This window comes from Neodiprion virginianus, chromosome 6 (assembly GCF_021901495.1).
Source record: "Neodiprion virginianus isolate iyNeoVirg1 chromosome 6, iyNeoVirg1.1, whole genome shotgun sequence".
NCBI classification, from domain to species: Eukaryota; Metazoa; Arthropoda; class Insecta; order Hymenoptera; family Diprionidae; genus Neodiprion; species Neodiprion virginianus.
The window spans coordinates 28215419-28231631 of record NC_060882.1 but is presented as its reverse complement, the minus strand read 5'-3'; the positions used below and the strand labels follow the sequence as shown (position 1 = coordinate 28231631).

Here is a 16213-nt window from a genome sequence, read left to right as displayed (position 1 = left end):
TCTCTCTTTCTCTCTTTCTCTCCCTCCCTCCCTCCCTCTCCGAATCTTGGCTTTCGTTCGACGGTGCTGTAAAATCAACGCGAATTACCGACAAAAACCGACGCGGCTAACGTTTGCGCCAATGATCGATCGATCGATCAGCCGCGATCGGAGGAAAACTCCCGTCGAGAATGTCGCAAACACCGGCTGCGAAATTCCGCACGGTCGGCGAACCAACGTTGGCTGGCTGGCGGACTCTGGGAGGCTAAGAGCGCGATATGCTCCGGACGCAGTGCTGCCGCCTACTGGAACCTCGCCGGGATCGTGGACCCCCTGCACCCCCGGGACCCGGGCGTCCGCCCCCGCCCCCGAACGGCGGGCTGCCGGATGCCCGGAAAGACAGAAAAGACGCTTTCCATTCTACGACAATATTTCCGGTCGGCGTGCGAGGAGCTCGCCTTTTTACTTTTTTTTTTTTTTCAATGCCGTTCCAGTTTCCCCGTCTCGTCTCTCGACTACTCGGCCCGTTATTTCCCTCGCCTGTAATTTCATCCAACGGGACCGTGGGGGTAAAAATTCCACTTTGCGCACCGTTCACGGTGGAGCGCGAGAAGAGAAACGTCGCGTCAACCTTGCGAAGGATGAAAGGAAGGAGGGAGGAATCGATTCCCGTAATAGAGATGAATGGTGATCGAGTCTCTGCAACGCCGTTCCTCTTCCGGAAGTCAAACGTTACCCGTAGGGGCATCAGACTTGTTTAGAGGTGGTGCGGGTGTCTTTGTTCATTTGATGCCAAGATTTATCACGACGTGATAAACGGTTGGTACAGGGTAACGAAGCCGTTATACGAAAACCGTCAAGAGTGATGCGATGATAATAGTCGAGTAGGAATCAAGAGTTGAAAATTCCTGTACGCCTAAAATGAGATTGAAAAAGTTATATCGAAAATAGACACACATAATATGTACGTGTATATTTGTATGTTTGTAAATAAAGAAAGCACGGCGTTGATAGGAAGTTGAGTCGGTGCATCGGGTTTATTTATAATAGATCCTGGGTGTTGCATAAATCGGAAAGAGAGTTGAACGATTTACGGTAATTCTCGACACAAGGGTAGCGCGTCGACTGGAACAACTTTGTCGTGAACTAAAACTTCGGGAAGAACTCTCTGCCAAACAGGTGGAAGGAGGCCGGGTCGGTATTCGTGGGGGATGGGAAGGGATGAGAAGCCGAGTTGAGAACAGCGGCTGCGGCCGCCCCTGACCGCCCCCGCAAAAGGGGATTCTCTATACGTATGTAGGTTCGGTAAAGCGGCGCCGGCGCGTCGATTCCAACCACGCGCCGACGATGTCACAGGGTCACGACCCCGGCGAACAATCGAACAAAACCCCGCGCGGCACGGCCTTCGTATAACTCAAGCTCGTGCCGATTGGTATTGAAAAGATTTGCTTGGGATGAATGGAAAACACAAGGCCGTCAAGGGTGCGCGAGATTCTGTTTTTATACTTGCTTGCCAATTGAGAAAAGGAAAGGGAATCCTTAGTTGGATCGTCTATCGGTATACCTACAATTTATAGTTTCCCGAACAGCGATGATACCAACGACGCTTCGACTCGAGTGGAGGATACGAATGGTTCTTAGATCCTGAAACCGTTATCCAGCAGTGCCTCAAAGTGAGATGAAACGACTTTAAGGTTGGCGTTATGATCGTGACTTACTGATTAGTTTGTCGTATCGTCTTTCTCACAATTTTCGACCAACTTAGTGCCGCTTGAAAACGGGCGAATAATTTTGGCCACGTTAGCTTCCAATGCAGCTAACCTCAAAGATATAATTTTTGCCATCCGCCATACGCGTGCAAGACTTACCGGAAGATAAATCGACTTGAATGATCTCAAGTAACAGGTATGGTAGACGCCTTGAAAATGTTTTCAGCATATCGAATCCGCGCTTACGGAGAGCAATTACGCCGTTACCTCGAAGTCGTAGTCGAACACAAGAACAACAACAACAATACACGGTCGTCGATGTACGTGCATAGAAATTATCAGATGCGGTATATCGTCTACGAGACGACGTCGCGTCGCGTCGTGTCGTGTCGTGTCGTCGAGTGGCGGGGATGAGAGGCTATTAACCGTTGCGGACGTAAACACGGGATTCGGTAAGGGAAGTGAAGGAAAGGAAAGGGAAGGGATGAATTGGCAAGCGGTTTATATACCGCACGCGCACACGAAGAGCAGCCCCGTCGGCGACGCCGACGCCCCCGACGCCCTCGACGCCGTCTCACTCGGCCCGAATCAATACAGCTCCCGTCGTCCACCGGCACCGAGAGGTAAAGCCCTCCGCCGATTGGACGAGGGGACTGTTTATCACGGGTGTCGGTGGGTTCGGGCCGGTGCTCCCGGACGACGCCTGCCCGCCTCTTCGCCGTCGGCCGGCTCCGGGGCCTTTGAACTTGAAACGACCTGCCGAGCTTTCCATTATATGTATAAACGCGGGGAATTATTAACCCTCCTCCGCCACCCCCCCCCCCCCCCCCACCTCTGTCAGTCCTCATCCTCATCCCCATCCTCATTCTCATCCTCATTCTCGTTCACCGTCCCCTTCCCGCCCCTGACGAACAAATATAACTGTGTACGCCTAGGGGAGATTAGGGTGCCTCGGAACGTTGGGTAAATTGGACTACCTTGAAAAGTTCACGCTCGATCCGTTCTTCTCTTTTCCAACCCCCGCCCCGGTTCTGTGCCTCGGATCCCTCTCTGCACAATGTTGTAAACCGAGGCTTAATACGTCTGGCAAATATTACAGAACGTTAAAATTAAAAGGATAATTACGGCCTTGGAGATTTCCCAGGTATAGGTACCCTGATAAATGTGCGAGAAATTTTTTATCTTCTTGAGAGATGAGAAGACGTAAGGCAAACGTTACAACGTGGGGAAAAATTCAGTGTCGAACCCACCCCGGTTGTGGTTGGGTATACGATACGGGAAATTGGACCGTTGCTGGTTTTGGAGTCTCGCAGCAATTCGGTGTACAGTTTCTCCTGTAGTTTTGACTAGCGAAAACGCACAAGAGGCGTTTTGTCGAGAATCTCGAGGGATGAATTTGCAAAGCACTGAACAGCGGTAGGAAGTCGTAAACCGAATCACGATGGCGATGGCGAATTTTCATAAGTGATTAAACGAGATCCGGCACGCTTAAGGGAGAAAATTCAAGAAACGAACGACGTTTGCGTGTTTATACACGCCGGGTATTTATCCTGCGGGGTGATAGGCATGCTGAAACTGGTGCGGTGTTGTTTGTTCGTGGGATGTAATTCGGCATGAAGACGCTTTGATGTATTTACGACGTGTTTCGGAGCGAGTCAAACAAACAACGGAGTCAAGAACATACTTTGATCCACCCTCCCTCTCTCTCTCTCTCTCTGTCTCTCTACGACACCGAGCCGATACGATACTTACGCTCTGACATCACCCGAAACAAGGGTGAGCGATTCGGGTGCCGCGAGGCGGTAACAAGGCGAAGATAATCGTTCGATGTCAAGTTGTCATCCGGTAAATGGGATCGAAAGAACCGGGGATATGAGGTGGCGAGGAGAAAGTATGAACGTAAGAACCAAGGTGCGCGAAATGAAACAAACGGTATCCCACCTCGACTGGACCGATAATCCCGCCCCAATGAAACCCAATGGACTGGCTGACTCACCCTCGAAGAACGGCGGGATCGACTTCGTTTTTTCGCAAATCAGGCCACCCACTGTTCGCAGTATTCCCTTTCAGATAATCCGAGGAATAGGAGCTAAACGGAAGCGAATCAGGAATTCGAGTTCGTGCGATAATGCGATCGAGGCTTGAGCGCGAGGGATGGTCTCGTGACTTTTGCAAATAAAGCAAGTTACGCGGAGCTCGAAGCTTGCACACATCTCCCTCGACGATCTTGGTTTCGACTTCGGTTCCGATACCGAACACGCGATGCCGACGGATCGGGCAGCATTCAGAGATTGCGGCCAGTGGGAAACGAGTCGGGGTTTCTCCTCGTCGTTCCTCGTCTCGACACCGAGAAAGCGCGAATACTGGATCTCGCTAAGAGAGGTAGAGAGGGTTGCAGCGAAGGGTGGCTGGCGGAGTCAGAGGTAAGTTTGAGGTTCCATGTCGAGAGACTGGCGTTCGAGAAAAGCACCTCTCGCCCAGGTTCGCGACGTCGGGAAACTTCGCCGGCCAATTACAGTCGGCTCGACTGTCGGACACTTGACACGCCGACTCGGTGTATAAACGCATGCACGATATTTCGGTGCGGCGTATACAGCTGTATTCAAAGGCACTCGACCCTGCTCGAATTTCGTCGCATTGGCGTCGCTCTCAAATTCCGTGAATGGAATCCGACGACGAGGCGGAGGGAAGGATCACTTTTGACCCTAGGGATATTTGCGTGGACTCGAGACGACGTCGCACCGAGACTGCAGGGATTTAATTGACTCAATCGAAGAGTCACCCTCCTCCGCTCGAGGCGGATAGCGAAAGCGATACGTTAAGAGTGACATTGCTTGTGTAAACACCGAAGCTACCAACCAGTCTTCAAAGAATGCAAAAAATGCTAAGAGAATTTTATTATACCTACAGTTTTTCTGTAGTCGGCAGAGAATTTTTACACATATGTTTGTGAAGGGACGTGAATTGAGAAAGGTATTTTTCGCGCTGCTGGTGTTGAAAATTTTTATTTCAACAGAAACGACTTCTAAATTCATCTTCATAGTGTTCGGAATGGATTTCTGGGAGGAGTCCGACTTTGTATCAAGACAAGACAATTCTACTCTGGGTAACACTCTTCGTATTTCAGCAGTATAAATATACAATACGCAGTAAATTTCGAAACACACCCCTTAGTGAAGAGTTGCAGTAGAGCGTGGATATGTTGCCGGTATATTTCGCATTACAAAGATACCATCTTCATTCCTTCTCGTTTCAAAGCGACGAATTCATCTTCCTTTCTCTCTTTTCGCTTCTTCGCTTTTATTTCGCTTTATCCCGCCCAACGGTTTTTTTTTTCATTCTTCCTTTTATTCGGGGACGCGATATAATTTATCAAAGAGGCGTCTCCTTGTAGCAGCATCACGAATAGTGGCAGACATATTGCCAAGACGAGAGGAATCTGACAATGGAATTGCAATCTCGAATTCTAATCGGCCAATTCAACTGACACGCGTCAACTTAGAAAGGTGTATTAGTGAATTATCGGTAGACCCGAATAAAGGAAAAGAATATTTTTGCCATGAATCTCGATCTCGGAACAATAAACCTACCCTCTTTTCCGTCAATTTTAATATAGTCTACGAAAGTTATCCGCATACCACGATAAGTCGATTCGAGTGTTTGAAAACTGAGGAACGTTCAACAGGAGAAACATCATCGCGATGGTGAAACATTTGCAAAACGGTATTACACATAAAACAATTTTCATATCAAATCGTAACCGCAGCTTGCCTCGTTCTCGCGTTAAAATCCCCCTCCTCGTTACACAAACGAGTATAAAAATAAAGAAAAGAACGCGCGAGATCGAGCGATTCTTAAGTCGGAAGATTTAAGTCAAAGCAACTGGCAAAATTAACAACCACGTAGGTATACGTATATCTATACGTACGTATATCAAAGATGCAGAGAATAAGGTATAAAGCTCTCTCTGAAATATGCAAATGCGTGTAATAATATAAGTTATCGGTACACGGTTGACCTCTTTAAATATTAATATACGCTGGCTGGGGGAAAATGAGCGTCGCGTTATTATTTCCGGAGAGGGGATATAAAGCGGGGTCGGGTAAAGTGGAGCGAGAGGAGAGGGAGGAAAGGAGCTTGGTCCTAAAGAGGACGAGGACGAGGACGGAAGTGGAAGTCGGCGAACTGGCATCGCGAATCTCTTCAACGTAGCAACAGACGCTATTCGTGGTCTGATCCCCGCCCCCACCCCAAAAAGTTGAGAGACGCCCGACCCTCGGCGAGCCTCGGCAGCCCCTCGGAAAATCGAGCTAAACCCTCTCGAAGTTCGCCCCCCGCTTTTCTCCCCCACAGGCGCCGGCTCCACCTCCACCTCCACCTCCACCTCCGCCGCTTCCACTTCCACTTCCACTTCCACTTCCACTTCCACTTCGACCCCCGGGAGCCGACCTACTCTATTGATTACCCCGTTTAAAGGGAAACGTTCCCTACGCGCGGATGTCGATAGTCGTGAAAATCCGATCCTCGATCCAAGGGGTGTGTTCGATTGATAGTCGCGTTACGCACGAGTTGTTTAAAATCTTTGCATTTTATTCAATGGCGGAGAAAGATTTTGAGGATCGCGTTGTCTCTACTCACCATTGCAAGAGCGTGCGTCAGAGCCGTCGACGATCTTGATCTCCGTGGCGTCATACCGACGACTTCGCCTCTCATGATGCTTTCAACGACTGGAATGAGAAATTTTTGTTTTTCTATTAAAGTAGAGGAAGAACGCGAGAAAACGATAAGAAAAAACAGAAAATAGAAAAACAAACAAACACGGTAAAAATTCGTGTGGAACGTTGACGACCGAAACTTTTCGACTAAATAATAACGGCTATCGTCCAATCCTGCGACGACGTATGATTCTTTTTCAAGTTATTTGTTTTTTTCCTTAGACGAAGAGTTTCACGTCCTTGCGTGGAACAAACAACAACAGATCGATAAAACTCGTCTACTAAGAGTTAACAACTTCGTTGAGGGAGGGAAAGAAGTCTCCTCACTGAGAAGAATAAAGACTACTTTCTATTTTGTTTTTGTCCTTTAGCAAAATACATAATAAACGGTAAGGATCAACTCACCTCCGTCACCGATCAAACGCATCTGCACCAGACTTGGATCCTCGTTGTGATCTTCGAGGACGGTATCGTCCGTGACTGTGAGATCCTGAAATAAATTTAAGAATACATATATATATACACACACACACGCATATATATGTCGCCGATTAAATGAAATGAATTATCAGTTTTGGGTGTTTCGCCGTTGTAACATTTGTTTCGAGATCAATTGGCGCTGTGGACATTATACGTATACCGATTCTCGTGAGCGGTGTTCATAGTTTCAGACACGAAGAGACGCCCGAGCAAATGGTGGGAGCATTAATTAGTAACACGCAAGCCCAAATAAAGCCGTGCCAACTGTAAGCGCACATTGTGTGTACGATCGCAATTGAGGCTCTATACAAAGTCAACTGAATGTTTGTTCGGTCAATTGAGTGATCGGTAAAGTGGATAGAGCGTAAAAGTATGATGCACTATATGCATACAGTGTATATAGACGTAATACATCCGACAATAACTTTCACCGCAGTTTCATGCGGGCCGTTAATAATTAGTTCATTACCGTTGCGTGAACGTGTCGTTCGCAGAGTTTGAATTACAAAGCTGTCGCTCCATTCGTCAATGGAAATGGAATAGAACAGAAATGGAAGTAAAACGTAGATATACATATATATGTATGTATATCTACGATGCTAGTTTTTCGAAACGTCCGTGGGTTTATAACTATGGTTATATGCAGGGTATATAATACGATATTAGTGGGTGGATAGGAAATTTTCACGCTGTTATTATCGGCACTAATGATTATATACATATATATATACATGTATGTATTATACAGGTCCGCGAAGAATTATCAAGCGGGCGCAAATTTACTGTAACGCTGACGATTTGTCACGAGCAGGATGCAATTATTTTATGCTTAGAGGTGATTTGCTTTATTTTCAACCTTGTAATGATTCTTCAACTATTACCTATTACACCTACTTCTTATTCTCTCAGACTTCCGTGTAACAGGCTGAACGCTGCTGGTATATAAATTTCACGCGTATCGCGTAACTGTATAAGTGACTAATGAACGAGTAAGGAAAAAATATAAAATAAAAGTCTGACAAGATACGGAGAGTGAAGAACAGCGGAAAGGAGGCGCGGAAAATTATGACCTCAAGAGATTCAGGGCGAGGGGAAGAAAAAGTGTTCCCGCAAAGGTTTGCACCCTGACTGGTATTATATAGGATCAAGACGAGCGTCGATGAATCACCCATCCTCGTAGCGGCGGTGAGGGAAGAAGAAACTCGGTTGAGCGGCGGGTAGAGAGAGAGAACTTTGGAGGTGGCCAGGCGGCGGCATGAAAACTGGAACCGGGGGGTGGAAAAGGAAAAAGAAGAGAAACTGCGCAACTTTGAAAGAAACTTGGTGTATAACGATGAAAGAAGTGGGCTAAGAAGCGTGGGAGAAGAAAGACCGGAAGAAAGAAGAAGAAGAAGAAGAAGAAGAAGAAGAAGAAGAAGGGAAAAAGAGTTCGCAGCCTTGGCCAAATAAATCCAAAGTTTAAAATAACCGAGTTGGGTGTTGGCAAGCAATCCCCCGCAAGTTTTGGAGTTGTTGCGCGATATCTGGCCTCCTCATCCCCTCGATCCCGGTCTGGCCCGGGTCATCCTGCGGGACCTTGTACATACATATATATATACATACATATATATACAAGATATATATATACACGCCCACAAGGAACAAAAAGGGGCAGAGCAGCCAAGGGCGTGAGGAGATTTCTCGGGGTTGAAGTATCGGCGAACTTTCCACCCCTGTCACGAGTTTGATTATTTTCCTTTCTCCTAATTCGACGATATTATACGCACCTTTGTGGCCTCGTTGTAGCCGACGATGACGGCTGTGTACCACTGCGTCGTACCCTCGGCCCGGTAAACCTCGACCCGGAATCCAACCAGGACGCTCGGTGTCGTCAGGAGGATTCTCTGCCCGTCCTGCATCTCTGCCCATCTTCTCACCGCGCTGGCCCAAGGTGGTGAACTTTTGCCGAGTTCCCAGTCGGGCTGTGAATTGGTGAAAAGGAAAAAAAGCAATCGTTAAATCATTGGACAGCACTGTGTGACCCTGTTTTTTCTTGTCGCGATGTCGAAAGGCAGTGAAACCGAACTTTCCAGTCGACATCGACGACAACTCTCTAAGGGGTTCTTAAAATCATAAATTTCCAGATTTTATCTATTTTCGTATAATTATATGTCACGCTAATGCAGGATTTTTATTTATTTCAAACGAGTTCTGGAGTTATACGCATCTTTGATTTGGCAAACGGTAAACTGGTCGCAGCGTTGGAAAAAAAAAATACCTGTATAAATCGCGTTGAGTTTGAATTGCTCCTAATTAATTACCGTGGTTTATAGAATTTTTAAAGGTTACAGCAAACGTCGAAAATCGTAATCGATCATTACTCGGTGAGTCCATAGAGAACGACGTGCAAAAATCGAATCCGCTGTTGAAAGATGACGGAGAAGGTAACTGGGTTAAAATTTGCATTGCAAAGCTTTTTCCCACGCAAAATTATCCAGTCTTACGGGTTATAAATTTTTCTTCAATAATGCTCGTGCACCATCGTATTCTTTTTCACCTCATGGAAGAATGCTTGAAACACGTTTTCCGTTTCTATGAGATGGCATTTCGTGGATACATAAGATGGATAAGGATATTTCATAACAAAGCGTCATCGTCGAGAGATTTCTAATTCCCCAGCGCAGCTCAGCGCAGCGTAACGTGCTGATCGCGGTTTTTACCTCCATGGCATGAAAATTATCATCACCAGACCATGCGGCGGGGGTCTGCATCGTCGGAGTATACAATCGTCGAGGCACGCAGAAAGGCGGACGTTTTAGACGAGCGGTAGTAAAATTCTTGGCCGCAAGCCCACCTGACCGAGTAATTAACGTATATCCAACCATAGGTGACCAGTTCGCGTGTGTGGGTACGACGTTTAACGGAACACCCACCGATAACCAGAGTCGAACCATAGACCATGACACTGCTGATTCATTAATATATCCCAGGAAGGCGAGGAGGTGGACGCGTAACACGCAACGTGTGTGTTGCCACACGTGAATAACTACGATTTATGTATATATGTATACATCCCGGTGAATGTAGAAATTGATTGGCTTCGTCTCGAGGCGTATTGCAGCGAGATAAGAGGTGCGGGTAAAGATCGACTGACGTGTTTTTTATCCGTCAGGAATCCGCTTGGCAAAAGCTCGTGATTGCGGTTAAAAAGGGAACCGCAGCAAGAACCATGAGAAAGAGAAAGTAATTGGGATAATATCGTTAATCGTGGCTGCAGCGTGCCAGAGCAGTGCGGGAAGAAACGACGGCGTTGATTGTTACCTATTACCGACAGTTGTTGTTACCAGGCTATTGCCACGGTACGCAAATTCAAACTGTTCGAATAAAGTAACACGCGCAGTAGCCGCTTCGGATGTACCTGGTTGAAAAATGTATACTCGCGTACTTATCGAACGTTAGCTGAACACAAATTATGCTTATGCGTAAGGAAAATGTAATTCGTCGCAAGTGTTCCTTGGCCTGTGAATGACTTTGAAAAGAATAACCAGCGGCGAATAACGAGGGTGTATAATAATAACTGAACGCTTGGGGTAGGTTGAGACAGGCGCTAACGAAGGAGAACTTATTCCCGTCTGGTACCAACTCCGATCCCCCGTTGGTAGAAGGAAATTTCGTAAATCCCGTATTACCGGAGTTTCAAAGTTTTCCAGAGTTTGACGCTAACTAGTTTTCGCGGTTTACGACAAACCGCGCGGCGACGCTACGACGAGTAGTAACTCGGTGATTCGGTAGTTTTTAATCCGCAGCGAGTCGGACGACCGGAGATAATTGGAATTGAATATTCTTGTGCAATTAAAAGTTGATACCACTCGAGAATTATAAAATAGAAGAAGAAACTATGTTCACCTGCATTTCCGACAGAAAAATCGATACCCATAAATATCGGGCGAGGATGAAAATACGACTGTACGTAGCGAAATAACCTGTTTTGCAATTATTTTTGTTTTCTTCTTATTACTTTCAACGCTTCAGACTGTTTATACCTCATGTATGTATATTTTACTTTATTAATATTGGGCTATAGGTAATTACTGTTGCCTTCCCCGGGTTCGGTAGTTTGGTATTTTGTTCCTAAATGAATAAATAAATAAATAAATAACCGGTTTTTCATCTATGCCTAAACACCTACCGAACACGAAAGCAAAACTATGTGCTTGATTTCACCGATGGAAGTGGCAGCAGCTATTTCGTGAAGCATTCGATGCAGAGTGATAAAATTGTCACCGACTTTATATTCCGGTTGATCTGATCGGTCGGTCAGCCTTTTTATTTCCACCCATCGGCATACGCATTTGCTGACTCTACACTGCAGAATCAATCGAACGACTTTCAGCTGTGCTGCGGTTGCTGGCGTATATTTGTATGTGAAAAAGCGCAGTAGATTTTACCACCAGATTTTTCATATTTCACTTTTACGATCAGGTTATGGGTAAATGTCACGAATGGTCTAGATTCTAGAAAGTCAAACTCAGCCGTCGTGCGAAGGATCTATTGAAACGTTGCGCAGCCATCGCTGAGGCGGTTTGTATAACCCGTTTCTCGCTTTAAAGCGTGTATAATAATTCTAAACAGCTGACGAGAAAACTTCGAAAAATGTCTTATTCCGCCGAATTTCGCGTTTCCTCTCACCCTGTTTCATCTCCGCTACCACCATCACCACCATCATCATCATCATCATCATCTTCGTCTTCGCCTAATTCTTTTTTCTCTGCTGCTCTTATTCACGTTACGAAACGCTCGAACAATCTGTTCCAATCAGAGACCGTCGTCGTCGTCGTCGCGTTCGTATTGCTCGTAGGCGTCTCGAACGTCGAAGAATAGTTCAGAAGGTTAATTGAGGCATTGTGAGAGCTCACCACGTGCCTCTCTCCCTCTCGATAGAGATTGTCATGGAAAATGTCTACCGTATGAGAGGGACGAAAATAGCAGAGCCGAATCGCGGTCAACCCATGAAAGCCAGCCTTAGGGAGCCACGTGGATTACGTGGGAGGAAAAACTACCTCACATAATTACATGGGGTTATTTTTCCGGTAAATTGCTCTATCCGCTCGGAGGTTACGATGATTGACCTGCCTGGTGCTTGAACAGTACCGGAGGTAAAAAGGGAACTGCAAAAAACCTGCGACAAGTATAATCACGAGAATATTCTGTAAGTCTCGAGCAAGTTTAAAGTCTGCCTTTAGAGAATCACCAGATGTGGCATAAATACAGGATGGAAATTAAAGTTTCAAAGAGATTCTTCTGTCGTATCTTCAACTTCCCTTTCCGCTTCGTTCAATTCTTGTATATATCCACTCTCGTTTACACTTTTCCTCTCTCCACTCAACCTGCCGTCTTTCACGATTCGATTTCCTTCCTCATAAAAGGTACGAAGGTTCTTGCACACCTACAGAGCGATATAAACAAATCCAGCACCAAGTGAGACACATTCGAGTAGCCTAAAGTACTTGATAATTCAATCGCGTTCTAACGTGAACGAAAAAAGATCTCGGGAAGAAAATTTGTACGAAAAATTCCTCGGGTCCTTTAAGGCATTATTTATTCATCGCCACCTCGAAATACGCGATGAGAGATCCTCCGTGGCGTCGTAAAGAAAATTGAATTTCCGGCGGAGCGGTACGATCTAGCGCAAGTCGACAAGAAAAACGTATTGCGAACACGGCGAAAGAAGAACCGTGCAATTGTACCACGAGGTCAAACTCGCCGACCCTGAACTCGGTTTTTTCCTTTCAACCCCGCATCGGGGGAGCTGGACGGCCGTTAATAGTTTCGTTCTTGTTTCATTGGCAAGAATTCCCCTGGGTTAAAAATTATTTGGCACGGTTCCTGCGGAGCGACGCCGAGCAAGAGTAGGAAATAGAATCTGTAAAGCGCGAACCGTCGGTGGTCGATCGTGAAATCCGAAGACCGCGGTCCTTAAAGGTGACGAAGAGACGAAGAAGATGCAACGACCGATTCGGAGGCTGCCGAGGGGAACGATTCGAGCTACGGCGGCACCTTGTGGAGTAGAAAGTGCACGTCGAGCCAATTGAGGATACGAGCTGCCGCGTCATTTCCGCAATTAAATTCAATGAAATTATTCAGCTCTCGTACACCAACCGCGGCCTATTCACAGTCACAAGCCGATTATTGCTGCACCTCGAATTACAAATCACAGGGCAGTGGGTAATTGTTTTAATGACACCGTAACCGTGACGCGACGACGATCGGACTCACGATCGGTATTAAGCAGGAGGCACTGCTCGATGTATAAACTCCGTTTGGCGATATTTCTTCTCCAAACCAAATACCAAACGTTGCCGTAACACCGCAACGGTGTAGTCATATTTTCGCGATACGACGTCTTCGATTCGTTCCAAATAAAACTTCTCGACACCCTTTGCACACAGCGTAGAAACGTTCAGCCTTTCCAAGGTTGAAAGAAGTCTTCCTATTGAACGGGTTGTTTCCCGGCATTCGTTCCGTATGTTTCCTCGCATGGATTTCCAACAAAAAGTGGTGTAATAATTCACCGTCTCGGAGGTACGGCTGCTGATACTTTTCGTCGAAATTGCAGGGGCTTCAACGTCCCTTTCGACAAATCGTTTGCGATCCTGCAGGGTCTGGGAATTCGGCGTTAGGCAGGGTATCGTACGTACGTATACAAGTATAACCGAACGAGGAGCCAAGCCCTGAACGTGGGGTGCAGAAATCGAGTATAATGGGGATGTGGAAGGGGGGCCCGGCTTTTGCGGTGCGAACTTTTAACGGCAAAAGTTGGTCCGGTTTAATTACTTGGGAACAATCCAGGGCGGACGGCGTTTTCCACCTCCCGGGGCGTTCCCGTGTCTATAGTCAGTCCTTCCGGCTCCTCTTCGCCGTTCCCTCGTCATCCCTGGACCGAAGCTTCTCATCTCCTTCTCCCGTTCGTCCTTCCACTCCGGTTACCGCTCTTCCGTTCACGACGCGGGCTTTGACTTTTACGATTTCCTCATTCCCGATAGCGGAAAATTAAGCCCAGGCTTCGTCGTTTAGAGATACACAAGGCAGACAACAGTGGAGAAAGAGAAAGAGAGGGAGAATCCCTCGCCAACTCGGTCGCGCCATTTCACCAGCAGTTCTATTTTTCCTTCGTTCCGGTCTTTTTAGAAAACCGAGTTATTCATTGTCGTTGAAATTGAAGCCGTAATACCCACGCCCCGAACCGGGTTCTCTTACCGCTAGCAATCTAGTCTCGTTTACACCGACTCCGTTGACTGCCCTCGGGGCATAGCTGCTGAGTCCTTATATTCCACAATCGTCGTTCATGCAGATTTTTCCTTTCACGCGGTAAATCACTGTAATGAAATGAAGAATGTAGTCCCGACTGATTTCCATACTTTTCGCATTTCAAATATCTCACGGTCGCGAATAAACAGTCTCGATTTCTTTGTCCATAGAATTCCGTCGCTTCGAAACGTGTCCGATTTTGAGTACATAATTCCTTACATAATTTCCAGACCGTACATTCGTTGTCCCAATGGTAAATAAAAAAAAATTATTGTTCGATTCTTCTTCTTCTTGTTGCTTACGTCAAGCAAACAATTTGGTAACAACAACCCAACTCGGTAAATTTTCGCGACTAAGTCATAAAGTGAAACAGTAACAATAACGTGCAAATGACGTTACGTCTGCAGGTCGGTGGATCCCTAGGAGAATCACGAAAGGTTCTTTTGTCCAGTGAGCGAACCGCATCCCGGGATCGATAAGCATGAACAATGGACTCACACCGGTCGTAAAGCAAAAGTTTATGGTCACTGTAGCAGCAGCAGCTTAAAGGGTATTTTATGCGGGCGTTTTGTGCATACGCGAATGTTGATAACGGAGGCGTCTGCATTTCGCAAGCTAGTAGGTTGTGATAATTGGCCAGGTTGGACGAAAAGAAGTCGTACACACAACACGTTCGTCTTATTATCGTTGGTGTTGGATGCAGGGTGTAAAATCGCTTTATCGTTACAACATTTACATCGGTTACAGAACGCGCGTCCTTAACCGTCATCCACGTGATTCCCTAACTTAAATGTAACCTACTTACCGTGAATGGCTTGAGCTTTGAGTAATCAACGAAGTCCAGGCGACGGTCCTGCATGAATTCAACCGGCATCGTGTCATCGGGTAAGTCAGCTCGTGCCACCAACGGATAAAAGGTCTGCGAAACAGAGAAGAAAAATTCGAGACGATTATTATCGTTGAATCCGACGCTTACCGAGGCCGTGGTTAATTATGAGGAACATGTGAGATAAATAAGCAGCAACGCCTACGCGTCATTGTATAACTTGTCAACTTATCGCACCTTCAATCTACGATACTACAGGCATTGCTTTACAGTTGTAAACAAACGTCGAATTTTCGGTTTCATGACTCATCCCGAATGAACGTGAGATCTTATCACCACATGATTAATGATCTTGACGCTTTTATTTCCATTCACATTCCATATTTTCGCCTATAATAAGACTTATCTCGTAATCGAAAATTTGCTCGCAAGACTGATTATAATTCAATCTTGACATTGGTATGGTTATAAATAATTCAATAGGTACTTTTTTAATACACAACATTCCGCTTTTTTATTTTCTTCAATATCTTATCCTAATACTTCTGAGAATCCGTTTAACCGCACCGACCCCGTCTGCGCATAACATTAATTTTTAAAAAAGTCACTAGTTCTTTTTCTCTTCTTTTTCATATCGTAATACTAAACCGGCTACAAAAGCCGCCGCTATTCGAACCCAGTTTTGTCCCCATCGTGTGCAGCTTTGATTCAGTTGCCGCACGTGTGTCACGTGTGACGACGATATGTGATATATTTTTGTGTGGTCGCTATACCCCCTTCCACCGATTGACATTACGATGGTTGAGAACGCCAAGCGACCATTTTATTATAGCACCTGTTAGGAACACCCAGGCGAATGTTATCGCAAGGCTGTGGACATTTCGTCGGTGCTTCGATACGTTTCGAGATATTATTTATTACGGTATGCCTAGAGAGAGAGAGAGTGAGAGTTTCCTCCCAAATACCGTCGCGAGAGCTTCTACCGACTTCCGGATATTGAATTCAGTAAACGGAGATCGCAGACTGGAAAGAATTTCATTCGTAAAATGCAATTTCAGATTTTTTCTTTTTTCCACCTACTATCACCGTCCCGGGAGAGGTTTGAACTCTCGCTACCCAGAATACCAGTCGGCCGTTTTACCGCCTGCGCCACGACCGACTTACAAATACTTACTCCGTGTTACAAACCTGTTTTGTAACGTAGTCGTACAAAAGCG

At 46.1% G+C, this 16213-nt stretch overlaps 1 protein-coding gene across 4 annotated transcripts in view; it reads right to left on the bottom strand.

The window, feature by feature from the left end:
- Positions 1-16213, bottom strand: part of LOC124307516 (probable JmjC domain-containing histone demethylation protein 2C) — a 202365-nt gene that overhangs the window by 135061 nt on the left and 51091 nt on the right. For all 4 annotated transcript variants that reach the window (XM_046769255.1, XM_046769251.1, XM_046769254.1 and 1 more), the window contains exons 3-6: positions 14976-15089; positions 8650-8844; positions 6809-6893; positions 6327-6415 (exon numbers count right to left, since the gene is read on the bottom strand). In XM_046769255.1, the coding sequence (XP_046625211.1) occupies positions 6327-6415; positions 6809-6893; positions 8650-8844; positions 14976-15089 (483 nt within the window). The remainder of the gene's footprint in view (positions 1-6326; positions 6416-6808; positions 6894-8649; positions 8845-14975; positions 15090-16213) is intronic.